This window comes from Falco peregrinus, chromosome 4, assembly GCF_023634155.1.
Source record: "Falco peregrinus isolate bFalPer1 chromosome 4, bFalPer1.pri, whole genome shotgun sequence".
Lineage (NCBI taxonomy): Eukaryota > Metazoa > Chordata > Aves > Falconiformes > Falconidae > Falco > Falco peregrinus.
This window is the reverse complement of record NC_073724.1, coordinates 104490772-104512283: the sequence shown is the minus strand read 5'-3', so window position 1 is coordinate 104512283 and position 21512 is coordinate 104490772. Positions and strand designations below refer to the sequence as shown.

Here is a 21512-nt window from a genome sequence, read left to right as displayed (position 1 = left end):
GGCAGGTTTCTCAGCAGTACATAATAACAAGTAAAATAACAACCCATGTCTCACAGCTGATTTGCTTCCTTGAGTTTTCTTATCTTGAAAATATATTACTCAGTGTCACCATTTACTCATAATAAATATCAGCATAGCACCCTCCAGCACATCTTCCCAGAGCCACCCTCTGCCCATGCTGCAGCTGTGAGCAGAAGCAAGGCCAAGCACAAGCAAGTTGCTGTCTAGGCCAAAGGAAGAGGAAGAAAATCAGAAACAGCAAGAACTATCAGTAAGAGACAAACAAGGAACAAAGGAAGAGCAAAAAGCAGAGCCAGAGAGGAGGTACCAGCCCTACCGAATATCAAACACGCGATCGCTGCCTGTGAGCTACACTTTAGTCTATGGGAACTTCCATACTGACTGCAAGAGCCATGATGAGCCCCTCACCCTGACAGCATGGGGAAGCCCCATGCTGGGCAAGGGCAGGGAGAAGGCAATTGTCTGGAGGTGGAAAATGACCGGTTTTCTACATAAATGCTTTCAGATTAGGGAGGCAGCCTGGTTCTGTAACGCAGCCAGGGAATGGATGACATTTCCATCTCTGCCTATGGCATCAAGCACTTCACTCTTTGGACTCTGTTTCTGCTTCCCATCTTGGACTTCCTTGCCTAAATCAAGGCTTGGATTGACAACTGCCTTCCCCTGTGTGCCTGCACACCCAAAGCACTGTTCACTGAGCTGCTCTCCTGATAGAAACTGCACAATTCAGAACCAGTGTCAGTACTTCACTTTCCAGCACTGTCTCCCCTGACACGAGGGCCTGCTCACATCACTAGCTCTGGACAGCCATGCCTGACCAGAGATGTTATCAAGAAGGGAAGGATCCTCCTGCATAAATTCACCAGCTGCCACAAAACCAAAGAGCCAAACCACCTAAGTATGGCAAGTCCAACACTTCCCAGCTATACGGTATTTACTGAGTGTGTGCAAACCAACTCCTGAACACGCCCCAGAAGGCTCATCTGCCGTGGATATGCCTCCTTGTGGCCCAAAGAAAATAAATCAGGTAGGACAGGGCTGTCCCTACACAGACAACATGTGCAGCTGAGGAATGAGATCTTCTTCCCCCAGGGCTCTTTGGAAGCAAGTGGCAAGCAAGGCACAGGTGAACTGTGGCAGTAAGCTCCTCTCTTTACCACTGTCATTCCCCTCAGATTTTCTCCAGTATATGCTGGGGAGAAATGGCAGAGCCTAGGAGAAATGGTGATTGGGAGCAGGCTGCTGGCACAGCAGCCTTTAACCTGCAAATCTGAAGCAGGCAGGAGTAGGCCAAGGGCACACAGCTGTCTTCAAAGTCCCCACATGATTCAGGACAGGCACTTCTGTTCAGACGGCATTAGTTACAGCAGCTATCACCTGCCTATACCACAGATCTTGCTACAGCTACAGGCAGTGAGTCAATGAAAAGGGGCAACGAGGGCACAGCCTAGCAGTACTTGTTTCCAGAGGCACCAAAAGCCACTCACCCTGTAAAAGCCAGTCCATTATATTTTAATTCTGGAAACGCACTGCAGGTGGCATGCCCCTTTGATAGTACAAGAGCTGTGTTAAATAAATTGTGCTAGTCATTGGAGGCAATAGCAGCAATGGCTGCTGTGAGTCAGCCAGCCCAGCATCAGTACCCCTCCCCTCCAGTTCTTTGTTCTTCTGTAATACAATAAACAGAACCTGTTCCACCAACAACATCTAGGGGTTGAAACTACCCTGCAGAAAATTTGCACCACTATTGCCTTCACTTCAGTCTTTTTTTCTGTCTTTTTTCCCCAAGGGCATCTGAGCTGCTACCCCGTGCCATGAGCGCTGGTCCTACAGGCACAGAGCCCTGCGCTCACAGTAAGGCAGGCGTTTAGCACAGCTTGTCAGGGTATTCCAACTGGGCAACCTCGCACCTCAGAGGAGCTTTCTAACAACGCTACAATGAAGAGCTAAAGAAATCTGGGGAGTAACAGCACGAATTGTGGGTTCTTGAGTGTCAAGGAAGAGCAAAAGGTTGTGATATCTGTACTGGCTTTCCAGTTCACCTTGAGGAAATCATTATTACCACAACCAAGAGTGTAAATTCCAAACTGAAATATCTGTGACTGCTGACAGACACTGAAATAGGCAGGACCATACTTCTAGCAACATTTCAACTCTTCAGCTAAACTGCTTCACATACCATTGGTCCCTGCTCCCTGACCCACAGTTTTACAGAAAAACTCTGTCCTTTACAGCTCTATCCTTCCTGCCCAGAGCTCAACTACAATTGGCTGTAGAGAGGCATGAACTGGTGTAAGAGAAGGGAGAACCAGGCCCTTCGTCTTTAAAATATGAACAATGGCCTTACAGATTTCCATGGCCAGCATCTTCCCCACCGAATTCTCTACACTGTAATTCACAAAACTAAAATAAACATTCTGCAGAGGTAGTATCTGAGTTTGGCCATTATTTTGTTAACATACACACAAAGTGCTAATTACTGTTATTAACTCAATAAACAATCTTTATTCTGCTATTTTAAAAGAGGTAATAGCTGCAGCCTGCATTAAAAATACCTTTCACGCTGTAAAAAAACAAAACACCACAGATGGTGGAGGAAACATCACAAGCTACAACTTTTCTAGAACCACACACCAGTTTCCCTGATCATAGTAACTCTTTTGAACCCTCACGCAATCCAGGGTTCTGCACACTGCTTCCAGCTCCCCTTCACGGAACACATGGTAATAGCGGTGGAAAACAGGGCTGAGTTCTTGTGATTCCTTGGAGCCAGCTGGTAACAGCACTGTATCAACACCTTCCCCTTTCTTTTTAGTGCCACCTTTCAAGTGCCAGGGAACCAGCAAATCTTGAGAGTGAAAGGAGGTTCGGTTAGTGTGAACAGGCAGTCTGGAATCCGCTACTGGCTTTGCATCACAGCCTTCATCCTTGGAGTCATTAAGGGGTTGGTCAGAACGTGCCAAGACTTGGCTGCTGCTATCAGGCATTGGATCACAAAGTGGTCTCTGGGCTGTGCCACTATCAATTTCCTCCTCTTTGTCTTCACTACCATTCTTTTCCTTAAGGTATTTAGACTTCTGGTTTTTGTATTCTTGTTCCATTGCCCAGACATAAATGAGTGCTGTTCCACCAGGTCTTAGAAGCCGCACTAGTTCACGGATAGTAGCCAGTCTCCGCTCCTGCAAAGAAAAGGCAAAAGTGGGAAGCGCTTATACATAACCAAAAAGACAGGACAATGGAATGGCAGCAATTCATCCTGTTCTTCCTGTTCTCCCCAAGATACAATAAACATCAGAGGAATTGTTTTCCACTATTCATTTTCATTTATAATATAGACCATCACTATGACAAGACATTTTCCTAAACACAATTCTCACTGAAACATGATTTTTTTCACCAAAAGGGTTGTCAAGCATTGGAACAGGTTGCCCAGGGAGGTGATCAAGCCACCACCCCTGAAGATATTTAAAAGACACGTAGCTGTGGTGCTTAGGAACATGGTTTAGTGGTGGACTTGGCAGTGCTAGATTAGTGGTCAGACTCAATCATAAAATTCTTTTCTAACATGAATGATTCTCTTTCCATTTGAAAGCAGTGCTGTGCGGTATGAGCCCAGCTGGAAATGACAAATGCCTCTTCAAGAAGGTTGTTCAGTATCTATAATCCCAAATTCAAATCTACCATACCTGATGATACACACCCTAAGTTTGAGCTGAAGGAGTCAGATTTACGGCTTAAAAACAGGTCTTCCGACACACAAACAAAGATATGTCAGCCTTCTCCAAAACAGACTTCTTCCTACTTTTTTATATTGGGTTTGGAAACATTTGCTGTATTTCTGGTATGGATAGACCAATGGGCCTCACCTAAGATTATGGCTCCGTGGTCTAGAAGCTTGTTAGAATCACACAGTTCCTGCCAAGAGAAGCTTACACAGCCCAGAGATAAGGCAGACTAGCAAGTAATGTCCCTTTTGTCTGCAGACAAAAAAAGGCAAAAAATGAAGGCACAGACAAAAAAAAAAAAACAAACAATCAAGATCTGAGCCAGGAAGTAACATCCCTCTTGACTCCCAAAGCAGAGGCCCCTTCTCCAGTGTCATTAACTGTAAGCAGATGAAAATAAAACACAAACACACAAACACCTAGATCAAAGCGCCAGGAGGTGCAAGGGCACCTGACAAGCAGAGGGGGAATGTGAAGAGAAAGTCTAAGAAGCAGCAGCAGCACGACAGCTTTACTCTGCTCCTACAACTGCTTATAGCAAATGTAAACCTTCGATTTCTCCCCATTTTGTTTTCCCCTTTTGTTTCATAAGCCCAAACCAGCAGGGTTTTTTTGTAGTTTTAGTAACTCTACACAGCAATACAACAGTACAGTGGAGCACAAACAAGAGTGACTTACTGCTGTTGAGAAATGGTGGATTACAGCAATAGAGATGCAGGCATCACAAGAACCACTGAGGATTGGCACTGACAGGGCATCACAGACAAAAGCCTGGAAATTTTTTTCTCCACAAATATCCACCAGGTTTTTGCTGCGATCACAGCCAACCTACAACATAAAGTGCTTCATTAAGCTTTTCGTGAGAGGATAATTACAAGACTGGAAAATTATTTTCACTTGTTGCTTACAGTAATAGATCAGTCTCCTACAGAGGTAACACATTTTAGTTTAAAATACAAACAAGAGAAAGTGTGAGAAAATAGCCTTAAGTAAGAGGGATATATGGTCCTCAGTTATAGATTAAAAAGAAAAAACCTGTGACGCTTAATTAAAACAAAGATGGCAGACCAGACACTAGATAGCTCATTAAAGCTGGTTCAAAGTCAGGGTGCTAAAGACAGAACAGGTTTCAACCTAACTGTTCTTCAAAACTGGCTCCTAATGTAACTTGAAACCAGCAAAACCAGAGGTGACCTAACCTCAGTACTTCCTTTTCCTTTCAAATTGGCATTTGTAACCTGACAACATCTGAAGCAGCCAAATACTGAACTCACAAAAGCTGAATCTACAAGTATAAACAGAAATCTGGTGACTTTGGTGGCATCACTGAAGTATGTCGCACAGCTTCACTAATCACCCAGGTTTCATCATTTCAGTGTAAGTAAGGAAGTGCTCAGGTACAGTCCCCTTCATCTGCAGTATCACAATCCACAAATTTAAGCACAACATAATTTTCCATGGTTCTGTACAGTCCAAATTAAGTGACCCCTATAAACCATTTCAGGACAACTCATAAAATGTTTCTGGTTTTCTACTTTGAACCTTGCTCAGTATCCAGGTCCAAGATGGTAAGAAAAAGCATCTAGAAAAGAGGTTTTATGCGTTTGCATAAAAGCAATAAATACAAACTGGTGAAGACCCTTCTGAAAGAACAAATAAAGCGAGGCAAGCACCACCCTCATTTTCATGTCTGCTGCACACATTGACTACTCAAACCAAAGCCCTGCTACCAAGTCATATATGAAACTCAGCTTGCACGAGAATATTGAATTTATTTTCTTCAATGATCAGCAACAAGTAGATACCAGAGGACTGATCCAGAATCCTTAATAATTACTGCTGACATGGTTTATTGCATTTGACACAGCAAGAATACTAATATCCTTGATGCGAGAATAGCAAATAACTTGCTCTGGTTAATCAACCCAGCAGAGCCAACAGTACTGCTAAAATTAAAAATCTCTTTTGCAACAATTAATGAAAATAAATGTATTTTCCATCATAACTTTTCATTATATCAGTTCAAATCACTTCAGCGTTCAGTCTGCCATCACAGTTTTGAAGAAAACAAGGATTATGTTCCAGCAGTATGTTCTGAAAGCTGCTTTCTAGTCAGGTCCCTGACTTTTGGTCCAAAGTAAATAAAACAGTTGTGAAAATGCCAACCTGACAACCCCAGATAATCCTCCACAAAACCAGTATTATGAATATGTACATATTGTCCTGCCAATTAGCTCTAAACAGACCTGAAAATACCAATCCTAGCATTGCCTTCTTCCCATTTATTCCTTGGCTTTGTTTCTGTGTTTACTAAAGCACTGAGTGAATAGTGTTATTTATAAATAAAAAAAGGAAACTCTTGCTTACTTGGAAGTAAACAAACTTCACGCTGGAAGGCAACTGAAGTGTCTTTAAATTACTCTCATCATGGAATGGATTTAGCTGACAACCTGCATGTTAGAGATTCCATGCCTCATTACCAGTGCCCTCAACTACTGTTGCAATTAAGACATTAGCATGCAGTATTTAATAAAACTCAAAGGACCAAGTTCACTGCTGGCAGAAGGAGGGAGAAGAATACTTACAACTTCCACTAACAACATGCTTTCCCCAAAAGAATTGCTTTGGCCCTGTGCATCTATAGTAAAACCAGGATGGATAAATGGCTAACGGAACTCAATCCTCCCCTCCCTAAATGACCTTGAAAAGGACTGCACTGTATGTTGATGAAATCCAATGAACTGAGAACGAGAACAAAGGCATGACTGCCAGAATGTGAAGTCCTCATTTGCATCTAAATTATATCAAATAATTAAGTATGACAATATAAGTAAGCCTGACTTCATAATAAGGTGAATCTAAACCCAAGGCAAAAAGATGGTTTCACGGTAAAAATGGAGACTTTGAAAGGGATCACTTTGAATGTACAGCTGCTCTAAAATAGGTGTATTAGGCTAAAACTTATATGTGGTTTTAAATGTAAACATTCTAGTAGGTGCTATGCATAAATGCTGAACACAGGGAGTCACCATAGATATGGTTGGTGCTGAAGCTAAGCCAATTCAGAATCTTACTAGAACTACCTCTACATGATATTTTTAGAAGAATTATAATCACCACATTCCTGCATTTTGTAGCTTACAAGAAACATGCATTCATTAAAAACACATTGGTTACAGTCAGTTAGAAAACAATAAGCTAGCAAAATGCAGCTAACTTCAGTGGTGCAATGCCAGCTTACAGATGAAAAATGAGCTTATAAATGATTTTTACAAGCATAGAAAACATTTACAGCAAGGGGCAGAGACCCCAAACTCAACTTTTCCCAATACTGTTACTCACTGATTTCTACATTCTGAAGCACATAAAAGTTTTGATGTGATGAAGCTCCATTTACAGAAAACACTTCAAAGGAATGTTTTCATTTAGAACAGGTTTATTTTTCTCGAATTAAACATGTAATCAAAACATTTTTAAAACATTCTCAAAATATAACTGTAATGCTTTAAGTTTTGCCAGTTTGTATCTCTAACTTTGATGCTCAGCACAGGCTACTGTCCTTACTGACATCTCTTCTAGAAGAATGGAGCAAGGCAGATAAATCACTACCAGTTCACTGCCCAACACAAACAGAATCTAGCACATCTCTCGATGAGCCAAGCTGTATACACTTTTAAGGTTCCCTACTTCTTATAATCTGTGAGTCTTCTCAATCATTTCTTACACCTGTTTTCCCAATTTTCCAAATAAAATTCCTTACTGGACCCCCAACCCCACCCCCGATTTCTCATACATTCTCAAATAGCATGGCTGACTATTCAGCTGAATCCACCTCTTAGCAAGTTGCTCTACACCTTTTAGTAGTTCTCCAAAGAAGGTCAGCTTCTCAGATTTTAATCCAGGCAGCCATTCCCACATCCTTGCCTTTTTGGCAGGTACCTCCGCCCCTCTTCTCACTGTTTTTTGTGATGTGGGCAATGTCTCACAGGAGGTCCAAAGTGGCCACTGACAATGTACTGGGGCCCAAAATCCACTGACATTTTTAACAGGGATTTCAGGCACTAATTTTATCTGGGTAAACACTGACATCCAACTCCTGTTTTAAGTCAGGAAATCTGTATTAGTACAGAGGCCTGTAACTCTAGAACTAGAACCCCAGCAAAAACGTAAGAAAGAGGCAAAAGCATGTCATCATTCTGGCATACAGCACCCTCTCTTTAGGGCACACTGGGTAACGCAAACCTTTAGACTAACGGAAATACCAACAAAGACTAAAAGAGGACAAGGGAAGGGAGAAACAAATGTAACTCCTGTGATTTGCCTGAGTTTGAAGCAGCTCTGCACTGGCTTCCTGGGAACAGGAAAACACAAGCAGGTATCCTGTCCCACTCCTTTGCATTCCTAGGCACCTTCATGTCCACTGTTTCAGCCAGGAGTAGCTGAACTAAGTTTTATAAAATATAGTTAATGCAGTGGTTTGTAACAGATTATTAGCAGCCAAAAGGCACTAAATAACTTGCTTTGTAATGATGCTGCAAATCTGCAAGAAATACATCTTCTTGCAAGCTTAAATGAAGACAGGTAAAGACAGGTCAATGTTGTCCACCATTATCTATTTTCTTTCTACGTTTTCATTATAACTAACTCTACCTGGTAGAATTAGTTCATTTAAGTATCTGGAAACCTGATTGATTCAGCACATTAGCAACTGATGAAGAAAACGACATCTAACTCTGAAATTCAGCTGCGAAATGGAATTATGTGGCTCCCCAGAGAAACATCTCAGCTATAACTAATAGCACCAGAACCTCAAGGAGCCAAATTACATTCCAGCAAACACACACACACACAAAAAAAAAAAAAAAAGACACCAGCACAGCCACAGCAAGACAGACAAAACTCCTTGGCTCCATGTGGTCTTAGTCAGGCCTTTAGCATTCCCTTCACGTAGTGTTTTGGTGTTCCACTGCATACAGCCAGGGTGTTTGTGGAAACAAAGTGCTATGTCTAAAATGTGAAGTTAATTTCTCAGTAACACAGCATCAGAACCAAGCTAAGTAATTCAGTGTTCATTCTGGTTTTGTGCTGCTGTTGCCCAGTTCCATCTGAGCTCTCTTCCCGGATCTCCCATAATTTTAATGACTCCTATTCATTGAGAGAAAAGGGCAGGAAAGCTTCCTCTGCCTCACCCTCTGATCACTAAGGTACAGTGACGTTGCTCCAGGTATACCTTTACCAATTAGTTTTACCCTTCCTGCTTTTACCTACTACTACTACAAAGTCCTTCAGATCGGAATCTGTTCTCAATCAACGTGGATCCTGTGCAACTAAAACCTACCCATTATGCAACCATACCACAGCAAAGATTCATCCTCCCTCTTTCCCACCCCCTGGCAAAATCAAACTTTTATAGAGTTCTAGTGGATCCCAGTTTGGCACAGTAATACAGAAAACAGATGCACATCTTGCACCAAAAGGGCGCCTTACAAGGTCATGTGAAACACAAGCTATGTTATTACCTTAGAATGACATACACCGCATGAACAGGCCTATCTGTATTAAAGTAAACTATCTGGGCTTCTGCATTGCCATAATTTTTCTTTCTATCATCAGTATTCTAGCAAGGAGTCATTTCTTGATAAATAAATAAAAATATATCTACCCAATAGCATTTTCAGTTGTTTGTAACCGGATTTCCCACCAGTTTATCAGTTCAATTAAAAATGTAAACCACAAAATTCAAAGGCTTCAGTATCTTTCCCTCACACCCTAGCCCTGTGAGAATGCTGAATGTTCCTGTGGGATTTACACATCACCACACCTACCTGAACACTGGAAACTGGAAGACAGAGCTAAAGCTCATAAAAATTGATGAGATACCTTGCTATGATGTCAACTGATTCTGGAATGAAACCCTTGTGGCGATGGGGGGAATGGGTAAGGCTGAAACGTAGCATTCTGTAATAATAAAACCCCTGCTTACAGATATGGATATTAAACTTGAAAGCACTTAAACTATTAAAATAATTCCCCCAAATGAGGTTGCATGGGGAGGGGACTGTGTTAAAAGAACCCTAAAACCATTTATCTATTTGCATTCATTCAAACAAAAAAGCTGTGTAAGACAGAAAAAGTAATCTGAAACTTTATTAAATTCAATCTTTGCCCCATCTTTGTCTTAACTACATCAGACAGGGATTCCACCTTTCACTCAAACATTCTTAATCTGAATTTGACACGGAATTGCTGCTCTTCCACCATGTCAGAATAACGCAGCTATTACTGCACTGTCATTTTCACTCAGCATAGCTGGACACGTGCATTTCCTTGTCACATGGTATTTGAGTAGATAAGACTATAAGTAATAATCCAAAGAAAATGAAACAAATACAATAGCACAGGCCACAGCGGAAACATTTTCAGACAGCGCTTGAAGATTAAAACCATCAAGAGAGCTGCCTTAGCTTTGATCTACCATTAGCACTGCTAGTTAAAGTACCCTACCTAAATACATACAGTAACCTTCACAGCACATTGCTTGCTTCATGTTTTCAGTATTTGAGTCAAAACACTCCAAGCTACATAGCTGTACTAATAGTGCTCTACCCAGCCCCTAAATAACTCCCAGCTTCACAGCAATGCTTTATTGCTTCTTTCCCAATGGGACCTAGGCTACGAGCTCTAGTGCACTGTGCATGAAAACTTATCCAGAGTCACAGCAATTGCTGTGAAGGGCAGCAACTGATTAAGTTTATGCCTGGATTTTATGCCCCCAAGTCAAAAGGAGTAAATAAGAGATGAAGCTGATGCCCTGCAATGTACTTGTAAGTGAAGCATATTCTGTAACCCCTCACCCTCAGCTCCATGCCCAACCAACAGTAAATGGAAGTAACACAGTAGTCTTTTTGAGATACCTTGTCAAAAGTTTTTTAAAAATCTGTAAACACAATATACACCAGTTTTTCTTTAACCACACTTCGGCTGACACAGAAAAAAAAATACAGTAGAAAGAAGGAGTCACATCCATCCTCCTGAGACTCTGTGTTGCCTTGCAGATGAAAATAAGCAAACTCAAAGTCTAGAGTTCTCCAACCAAGAACAACTAGTTGTCACCAATAGAAAACAAAATGTCAAGGGAGGCCTACTGAATGAAGCAACTCCCAGATTCTGTTTTTCAAGTGTTTCAACTGCTTCTTTAAAAGTTTCCTCCCTTTCACTGTTATTTTTCACATTTTGGATTTCTCCTGCAGGTACATATGAAATGAGATAACTCCCAAAGTAACAGAGGAGAGGGGCTGGCTTTCATTTGACTGCCAATAGATACGAAATCTTTCCCTTAGTCAGTTAACTGTGGGGTCCAGCAAAATGACTGGTGGTGGCAAGTTCTGAATAGTGTCTTGCAGAGGTTTTGCCTTAGAAGTCTACCACAAACATACACAACAGGCATTTACCAAATTCATTCCAGGACCAGGTGACCTTCATGGTACCCTGATAAACTATTCTCCTCTCTAGTCAGGTTTGTCGATTTTTCTTACCAGAGTCAGAAGTGAAAGACTGAAACATACAGAACATTAATAATTGTATTCAGGCTACAGCAGTCAGGCATAAAGATGTCGACTTATAAATCAGTTGATCCTGTTCTAGCTTATAAGAACAGTAATGGAAATAAATCCATTACTAATACAGACAGGGCTGTAAATAACTTTTATTTTATAGCTGAATATAAATAGCAAGACAGAAACTCCTGAAACAGACAAACAAGTCTGACTTTTATTATTAATAATGAATGCTTTGCCTTAGAAGTTTTCAAGCTGGATGGATTTCAGTGTTTCACAATACAAGTACGTCAGACAACCCTAGAACAGGGAGAACAGATAGCACAATGCACACCCCTCTAAGATTTCTTCTGAGTAAAAATAACAGGAAGTTTAACCCTTTCAAAAACGTCTTCGAAATATCTGCAATAAAAACTATCTCTTGGTTCATACTTGCATGTGCTTCATGTCCCCCTGACAGGAAGGGAAAGAAGTAAAGCTGGGCTAAGTGCAGACTGTGAGACAGGAAAAGTGACGAGAACATCAGCAAGAATGATGTCAGAACTGTCTAAAAGTAAAGAAAAAGGGAGTGAGGGAAAGGCCAGAAATCTGTGCTGAAGCTGAGGCTCCCCCAAGAATTTTGTTGGCGTATTTACTGAGCCTATGCACAGAGCCAGGGGTGGGACAGCCAAACGAGACATCATTCACAAATAAGTCATACCACCAGGGCAAAGGGAACTGAAGAGGATATATGAAAAGTAGTGGTGCCTGTGGAGATTTCAAGGACATGTACATTGCATTCCCCACCCACCAGCCAAATGAAAAACTTGTTGGAAGTATTCAAACTGCCCACCATTTTTCCTTTTAATAAACTTATTCAACAACAACAACGGCAAAAGCATCCATTACAATTTTGCAATCCACTGCACCCATTACTATTTTTTTATTACCATTATTTTGACTTGCAAAACACAAGTGGCTTTGGAAAAGTAAAAGGTAATACACATAGTGAACAGAGGTGGAAACCTAACACAATTGGTAGTTGATCTCGGATCAGGAAGCAGCTTTCTGTTCTTTGCTCTCTTCCCACAGCTGAAGCTCTAACATGCTACAACTTCACAATGGAATAAACACTAGTGCCAATGAAAACAAATGACAGTAGCTACTACTTACCATGTACAAATCCTTGTTGATGCCTAGGTATTTCCCATTGCCACAACCAACATCAGCCACTATCGACCCTTTTGGTAGGGACCTGAGAAACTCAACAATTCGGGGCCATGGGCTGTGCCTGGTACTGCTGAAGTGGGTGGCAATCTCTTCATACACCTTGTGTACATATTCTTGCTCCAGCTTCAAGGCCTCCATCTGACTGTGGGGAAATGAAGGTTGTTCCTGCCTTTGCTGTCCTTTCTGGCTGTCACAGACAGATGGGTAAACTAGATATAGCAACAGATACACAAAAATTAAATATGTTTAAAGTAATTCCTTGTTGGTTAAATTTAGCCAAATAAAATAAAACCCGGAATATTAACATGCAGAAACTGCTTCATTCCTCCTGCTATGACCTTAAAACAAGCAACCTGCCCATGTGTACCAGAGGCTGTTCACAGTGATCATTCATCCTGCTGTGTTAAAGAGGTTTATGTTTTTAAAACTGAGACAGTACCCCTAATATCAAAGATCATGACATCACAGCAATTCAACCTCTGAAATTCTGTTCTGAGGACATAAATGGACTTCAATTACATGTAAACATTGAGCCACCTATTATTACTATCCGTACTGCCCTAAGGCACTTACACGGCTCTATCACTGCAGATCTGACTGCTTCTGCTTCTCTAATGCACTTTTTTTCACAATGTTACATCCCCTTCAAATAAAAAAACAACCAAAACTGACAGGAACCTGACAAACAGTAGCTATTTCTATTCTATTCTATTACTTCAGCACTTGTGGTCCCAATGAAATCCAAGGTTCTAGATTACTTGCCTGGCTCTGGAGCAAGCCAAATGCCTTCCTGTACCGAGAAGCTCTAGCAACCACATGGATGCAGCCAATTCAAGCCATATAGCATGCCTGACCCAGAGTCATTCAGGGACAGTTAGCAGGACTGCCAAGACTACCCAAAAGAATAAACCAGTTTGCTCAAAAAAACCACTTATGTATTGACAATAAATAGCAACTTTAACTTATACATCACCTCAAGGAACTTACTGCAGTTGCAAGGGCTCCTCCTCACTTTCCTGAATGTAAATGAGGTCCTTGTTTCCCTTCGGTTTAGTGTTAAATCTCCAACATCAGCAGTGATTTTTCTAACTTTTTGCCCAAGCTCAGATGCTTGAATGACATCATATTTCCGGGGTGTAATCCTAAAACAAAGTAACACAAAATAGAAGAATAATTCAATTTGCATCAGAAAAAAAGCAGAAATCCATCTTTATAAGAAAGCAATTCTTCCATACTGTGACAAACATGATTACAACATGCTATTTAATGTACTGCAGCTTCTCAGTTCTCAACTTATTCAATTTCAGAGAAAAAAAAAACCAGAGCTGACACAAACTAATGATGTTAATTAAAGTGTTATTTAATTGCAAGGAATTATATTTCCCTTCCATAAAGTTTGATTGTTTATTTTTCTAGGACTTATATTTTAAAATATATTTATTTTATATAAATAAATACATTTCTTAAAGATAAAATACACTACTAAAAATGGTGGCTATAGGTATAAAAGCATAGAATTGGCTGAGCTTTACATCAGCAAGTTGAAGTTTCCTGTTACAAAGGGGCCTGTCCAATGAATTCTGCTTTGCAACATAATTGCTCTTCTCTTTATTGACAACAGAATATGTAACTATGTAGCATTGAGAAAATTGCTGAAGTGCCTGAAGGGAGAAACTGTGCTGCACATCTTTTCTTGACAAAGATCTATCAAGTAAGGTAACTGGGAACAGAGCTTAAGATAATTCTGGATTTTGCAAGGATTTTAATTGAACACAAAAACATTTTGCAAGGAGAAAACTTCATAAACTTAGAGTGATGTGGAACTTAATTGGGGTGACAAAAGTTTCAAATAATTTTATGAAGCAGTTCACATTACAAAAAAGTACGACAACCAAGAATTTTTAAAAGCTCTACAAATGGATCTCTCTCAAAGCTGAGAAGAGGAAAATGAGAAAGTAAAATGTGAAACAACATAAGAGAAACAGCTGCACCCACATGTCGTTTCCCATCACTTGCACATGGGAAAAAGTGGATACTCTTGGAACAAACTGGAAACTCTTCAGGGAAATCGCTTAGCACTTCAAAGCTGTTACTGTCACACTGAAATGGTTCCTGAACTAAAGTCATCAAGGAGATTAATGCAAATGTTTCCACAAGAATAAAAAATTAAAATAAAATAATAAAAACCACCAACCTAACATAGAACCAACCAAAATCAAAAAATCTCTAAGGAATTGGCCACTCAAGTGAAGCCCCTTCAGAGCTGCTGACTTCAAAGTACTTGACTCCCAGCAGGACAAAGTCTCAGGATAAAACCGACTTCCATACTGGTTAGCTGAGCTTAATCATTGTAGGTTGAGCCAAAAGTGGGGGGAAAAAAAGTGTCTTACATTTTTTAATAAAGCAGAGCATTCGGTTTCACCTTAAGTTTGCTCTGGGACTTTTTTGTAGGTCACATCAAACTTCTGACTAGTGCCTGTACTTAACCACAACGAATGATCCAGATGCCAAGAAGGCAGCTTGCTGCCTAATATTTCTGCACTTTGCTATACGGCATCTTTCCTACCACAGGGAAGTTGATCTCTAACCCAGTCACAGGGAAAAAGAGTCCAGGTCTCTTCTGCCTAGAAATCAGGAAGCAGCACATTGACACTCCACCCAGATACTGCAAAAAGGAGACATCTCCTTAGGGCAGCCATGGAAAGGAGGGAATCTAATAAAGAACTGCCTTGTTCACAGCAGATGGCTATGATGAAATCATCAGCTGATGATTCCGAAGACTCCCTGGACAGGAGAGCTTCAAATTCCAAGTCTGCAGATTTTCTATTTGATTATCTTTTGTATCTGTAGCAATAAGCTAAGCGTATCAGCTAATATGTTCAGAAATAAGTCTTCTTTTTCAAGTTCTAGTTTCAACCTACGTAATTTCCTTTTGCTGACATTACAAGCAAAACTCTAGATAAAGGCTGGGCTAAAAACAGTGTTCCCAATGTAAAAAATAAAATGCTGCACATTCTCTTGCTTGACACAGAGTTATTTACTACTGTAGTGTCAGGAATGGTGTTTTGCCAGATTACACAACCAAAACCAAACCTCATCAGAAAAGCTGTAATTTTACTTTCACCTATGAGACAAAAAGAGCACGTATCTTTTACTATCTTTGATGACACTGTACAGTTTATTTCTTAACCATATGTTTCTCTTTCAGAGTGAACAGAACAAAAAGCCTCTTCCTGTGCACTTTCTTGACAGGGTCAAAATGAAGTCTCTTAATTCCCTTGGCATCCATATATACACAATGAAAACACTTCCTGAATAATTCCAAAGCTGAACCTTTTGCTCTCTAATTTAACTTAGGAATAGATAAAAGGCATCACAGATGATCTTAAATACATCCTGACATTATGTATGCAAGTGAATTAACTACACTTGCTCACTGGATGATTAATCTTGACTACAATACTATGCTCCACTAACATGATGGAAAGCTTACTGCAGCTGAGTATCTTGACCCGCTAGTGCCTTTAAAAATATACAGGAAAACTATTTTTAGGAAAAGTGGACAAGCACCAGGACAGGAATAACTTACACATGAGTAGAAACATCTAGAATCTTCATTTTAGATGTAGTTTGTCATCAGTTCTTGAAAGACAACCACCATTTGAAGACACAAGTGAGTTAAGTAATAATTACATTCCATTTCTTAGTAGGCAGGTACACTACCCCAGTTTGGATGTCTGCTAGCAATTACTGCAAGTGCCCTGCATGCAACCTGCCCCCTCCTGGGAGTTTGACTACCCAGGGCCAGCTTGGGAAAAGCAGAGCTGATGGCCTCAGAAAAAGCTGTCATAAAGACAGCCAAAAGCCTCAGCAAGGGCCACCTCTCGTCCCCTGGGAGCTACTTTTAAACAGAGGCTGTCTCACAGGGCCTTGCCCCAGCTACAGCCCCACATGCATCCCCAGCTCTGTCTGCACAGCCACTGCCCCGCTGATGCAGGTGAATGCACCCCAACCTGGCCTCAGCCCAGCCCCATGGAGCTGCCTGATCCCAGCACTGGCGACTGCCCCCCAGCTCCCCTGGCCAGCAACGTCACTGACATGGAAACTGCACTATGTTCTCAGTGTTGCAGATATTCTTTCCAAATAATAACTGACAGTGTTTGACGGGACAGAATAAGAAGCTTGTAACACTGGTATCTGTGTTCAGTCTTGTATACCAAAGGACTTAGCTGCCCTGGGCTTCTATAACAATGCACATCAGAAGTACCAGCTGCTTTTTATAACTATTTAATTTAATGAGGGAATATACAGGTGGTGTAAGCATTCCATAACAATGAACAATGTAAAGGTCATTGGGGAGTGTATATTCACCCTTCTTCATAATACAAATTAACCAGTAAAATTAAAAGGCAAAAAATCTTGTGGCAAGAAAAGGATTTGATGTTTAATTTATACAGAATGTAATTACTGTCTCCAATTGACTATTGTAACCAGTGACAGCTTGGGTCAAAGCAAGAAATGTTTACCATGGGCATTTCTGTCCAATATGAGGGTTTCCATATTCTGCGGAAGTGCACTACTGTCACTCTCAGAGCTTGCCAAGATTTTAGCCTTCTTACCAATTTCAGTGCTCCTATTGTAAGTATCTCCCAGCAGTGCATGACTTAAAAAGCACATATTTAAACTCTGCAATAAGCAAAGCCTCAAAAGACATATTTCAAGATATCTCTTTTCCAGGATCCCAAACCTGCTCAGTACAATACAGCCTTATCACTAGTTACAGTGTCCCTAAAGCAGCTGGGAAGAGCTCAGGAAGACTCCCCTTTGCCACCCTCATGCCCTCTGTGAAGGGGAATTCAGTCTCTTAAACCAGCCCTTCGCATATGTGATCCAAAGGGAAAAGGGGCGAGTTAAAAAGAGAAAGAAAATGGTGAAGCTAATTGTACTACAATCAATTCTTCACCACCTCAGAATCATTGAGGATTTTCACACCACAGATGTAAGCAAGAACAATTTCCAAGCTAAGCTTCACTTGTGACAGCAGTAGGAAACTGCAGCTCAGGCACTGGCAATTAGCTTCCTAAAATTCCCAGTTTCTTCAGTTTTAACCTGAGCAGTATCTGACCAGAGGAGCGAATTTGTATATCAATTATAGAACTTGGTTTCTCTCAGACTAATTTTAAACACAGAATGTCATTAACAAAGCAAAAAAACAACATATATTATTCTTCTGTTATCAGCAGTTCAGGGACTCTTACACATACCCATGTGTCCACAGGTATCTGGATTCTCCAGCCATCACCAATAAACTGCATCGGGGCAGCATAACTGCCACTGTATGGCCATCAGGGTGTTTGAAATCCATTACAATCTAAAAAGAAACAAAACCAGCCACCATGAAAGAGCATGACTTACAGAGCTTCATATACATGCCAGGCATTCTCAAGTCATAGCTTTATTTGCCTTTTCAATGTGTTCATCAGAACATTGTCATGAAACACATACATTATTTCCTAGGGATGCAAAAGCCTCTAAGTCTCTGTCCTTAAGATCTCTCCTTTTCAGCACTGTATTCGAAAGTCTGAGGCAGTCACACATATATGTGTATATATAATTAAATTACTAAAAATATTTTTTTTTCTTTTTACAATAATAACTTTCTTCGTGAGAACACAGTAGCACCATTTAACCTCTGTGTGTACCTGTGAGGTAGAAAAGAATTACTATCCCTCAACTAAAGGCAACTGCACAAGAGTAGAAGAGGGCTCACCTGCTGTAATTCAGGCATCCGAAAGTTAGGTATCTGGGCTATGGCAGTCAGCTACTGCCTTTTTGTGAAGTCTATGCAGAGAGAGACAAGTATCTCCACAGAGTGATTCATCCTAGTCTAAAAAAAAAGAACTAGGTGATGTGGAATGACCCTATGCCCTCTAGAAATGTCTATCCATTCACAGCAGATTGAGCAGAGCAGTTAAGTCAGAGTTAGATACATAACATTTACATAACCAGCATCAGGTGAGAGAAATAATTTCCAACCTGCCTACATTCTTGGAGGTTTGCAGCACAAGCACATGCGGTCTCCCAAGATCCTAACTAACATGCCAACTCCCAGACCATCCTTTTTATTATTTGCCACCTGGCTTCTAGCCATGGCAATATATAGAGGTAAAGCTTTCAGCTTTATTCCAATTTCACAGCCCAGATGGCAGTGCTACATTTTGCTTCTGCTTGGGCTAGGAATGTTATCCTTTTACATTTCCCAAGCGAGAGAAACTCCTGCTGTGGAAAATAAGGAGCAGGTCATTTAAACAAGCCAAATGAGTTACAGCAGGCTTACCAAAAAAGAGAAGTGGTCAAAAACTATCTAAGTCGGTGGTTCCAGCTACACTGCAGAATTAGCACGATGGAAGCGCTGCCACTTGATTTGTAATCTACTAAGTACGCAATTTAAAAGCATACTTACTACAGTATGCCAGATTGAAACAAATTAAGCAGTTTTGCTTCTGCATACAGATGCATTTAACAAAGAGAAAACAGTGGTGCAATGATCAGTCATTCAGCACAAAAAAACCAGCAAGACAGAGACTGAGTAAGTAAGACTTTTAAACACTAAAAGTTACCACTTACAACATTTACTATTTAATGTTGTGCACAGCAGAGCAAACTAAAATGGCATTTACGTTTTTAGGAAAATTTATTTACGCGGTAGTACCACCCACAAAGAGTGACACAGCTTTTCCTGTTGAACTAACTAAATTTAAGGCAAGAAATGATGGGTGAAACAGTAGGGCTGAAAGGGGAAGAGAGAGATGAGGGAACAGGAATAAAGCCTACCTATAAGCTCTGATTAATGATTATGAAACATTTAAACTGCTACACAAATAGAGGAATGGCAGCTAATGTACTCCTTCCCTTGCACTTCGCAATTTCTTTTAGGTATCTTCCAAGAAGCATGGGGTGAAGAAGGAGAAAACACAGAGGCTTTATAGATCTGATGGGGAAGCTGTCCCATAAAGCATGACTAGGTGCAAGCCTCTGTAAAAAGATGTAGCTATCTGGCAAGGCAAAGATACCAGGGGATAACTAATCAGGACCAGCAAGTAAGGAAAGGAAAAGCATGTAAAGAAGTTGGGGGGGAGGTGGGGGTGTGCAGTGTGTGTGAGAAGTGGTTGGGTGACGTGTGGAATATCTCAGCCTGTCATTTGCACCTCTGGCCTACTGCTGTTGGGGGACAGGTGTGAGAGGACAAGATAAAGTCTGGGATCTTCAGAAGTATGGCAGAAAAAACTCAACATGAGACTACCCAGATTCCTTCCTAGAGGCTCAGTTACCCCACTGCCCTCTTTCTGGGTCTATCGGAGATGATGTTCAAGAGCTGCACTTTCTCCAAGAGTCAATGAGGAGGCATCTACGGTGTTCCCTACGCTTCCAGTTCCCATCTCCCTCCAGGGCCTGAAAGAGGACCTTGCTCCCTTTTATTTCTGTGCAGCAGGCTGGGGATTCTATATGAAGCAGCAGGAAACAGTTCCTCCAGCTCTCTGCCTTCTCTGTTGCTTTACTTCATGCATCTCCAGTTCCTTTTCCCCCACCAACTGTATGGCTCCAAAGTCTCCTCACAGAAGATGCTCTTCAAATGCTGTACTGTTAACAACTGTGCATCCAAACCAGCAGCGGTTCAGAGCGATCTATAACAGATAGCACACTGGGAATGACAGGCCATGAAACTATCCTGGTAGCTGGATTTTCAGGCAAAACTAGCAGGAAAATAGACAGTAAAAGAGAAGAGCGTGTCCTCCCTGGCTGAATTTCAGCTACGCTAGGCCAACAAGCAATATGTGAAATAATTTCTGATGGTGCAGAATTTGAGACTGAAAAGCAGGACATTATCTATGTAACATCTGTCAAGTCTAGTCCTCACCAGCACAGGATCCCAGCCCTATCCCTGCTCCCTGCTTTCCTGGGGAGGAAAAGCTTCTGTACTATGATCTCACACTGTGTGGTTGCTTCCCTTCTAAATACATTTCATCCTTATGACAAGCCGTGATAATTTAGGGAGGAAAATATAAATAAAGGATTAATTTACTTGCAATGGGCAATGTCATTAAGTAATTAGCAATAATGAGAAGAGTCAAAAATCCAAATCCAAAAGTGACTTCTGCTTATGAAGCAGGGAACCCCAGCTAGAATATATTAAAATTTTGCAGTTTATCTGTTTATCTATTAACAACAAATCTGACATTGCAATTCAGACAATCAAATGTGAAGAACCCACTGTGAACACCTTAAGAAAATTAGCGCAATTCCCACATTTTATTCCTTTATCTATAATAAATGCACTTGATTGCTTAAAAAAAAAAAAAGCAAGCAAGAATACTTCTATCCCTTGTTTACAGTACAGTAAGAACATTTAACCCAGAAAGGTTTTTGAAGAACTCGGCTCTTATCTCTGACAAGCCTATTTCTGACTGAAGTAGATAACATTCCCACACTCCTATATGTGTCTTTATTCTGGGAGAACATTCTAAATTGTCACTGTCACACACACACACACACACAAGATTAACGCATTTGGTCCTCTTTTTAATTTACTAAGGATTCACAATCAATAAAGCAACTCTGCCACTGCTGAATCTATCTGCTTCATGACAGCTTTGCTCCACAGAAGCTATTTCCAATTACTATTTTCGTTTTTACCCTTTTTCTTTTAGATGGCAGTCAATAAAGATCAAATTTCCAGCTAGCCCACAGCACATCATTCAGGGATTACATTCAAAAAATAAAGATAGCAGATGCTTTCATCTTCTACAGCTTCCACCTTCTTTATTTGTACTATGGAAAAAGTGTCTCTATACCAAAAAAACTTAAAAGAAACAAGCATCTAGTAATACCTACTTGTGGTTTTAAATAACTTGTGATACCAGGTTATTTGAGAGCATTCATAATGAAGGAGCATATGAAGCAGTAAACAGCTTTCAAGGATGGGTAAACATCAAAGCAAAGG

General features: G+C 40.7%; 1 protein-coding gene across 7 annotated transcripts in view; it reads right to left on the bottom strand.

Moving 5' to 3' along the window:
* Window positions 1–2501: 2501 nt before the first annotated feature.
* ALKBH8 (alkB homolog 8, tRNA methyltransferase) overlaps window positions 2502–21512 on the bottom strand; it is a 49930-nt gene continuing 30919 nt past the window's right edge. For all 7 annotated transcript variants that reach the window (XM_055801621.1, XM_055801622.1, XM_055801623.1 and 4 more), the window contains exons 8-12: window positions 17776–17882; window positions 13499–13653; window positions 12455–12720; window positions 4425–4574; window positions 2502–3200 (exon numbers count right to left, since the gene is read on the bottom strand). In XM_055801621.1, the coding sequence (XP_055657596.1) occupies window positions 2631–3200; window positions 4425–4574; window positions 12455–12720; window positions 13499–13653; window positions 17776–17882 (1248 nt within the window). In that variant the 3' untranslated portion in view covers window positions 2502–2630. The remainder of the gene's footprint in view (window positions 3201–4424; window positions 4575–12454; window positions 12721–13498; window positions 13654–17775; window positions 17883–21512) is intronic.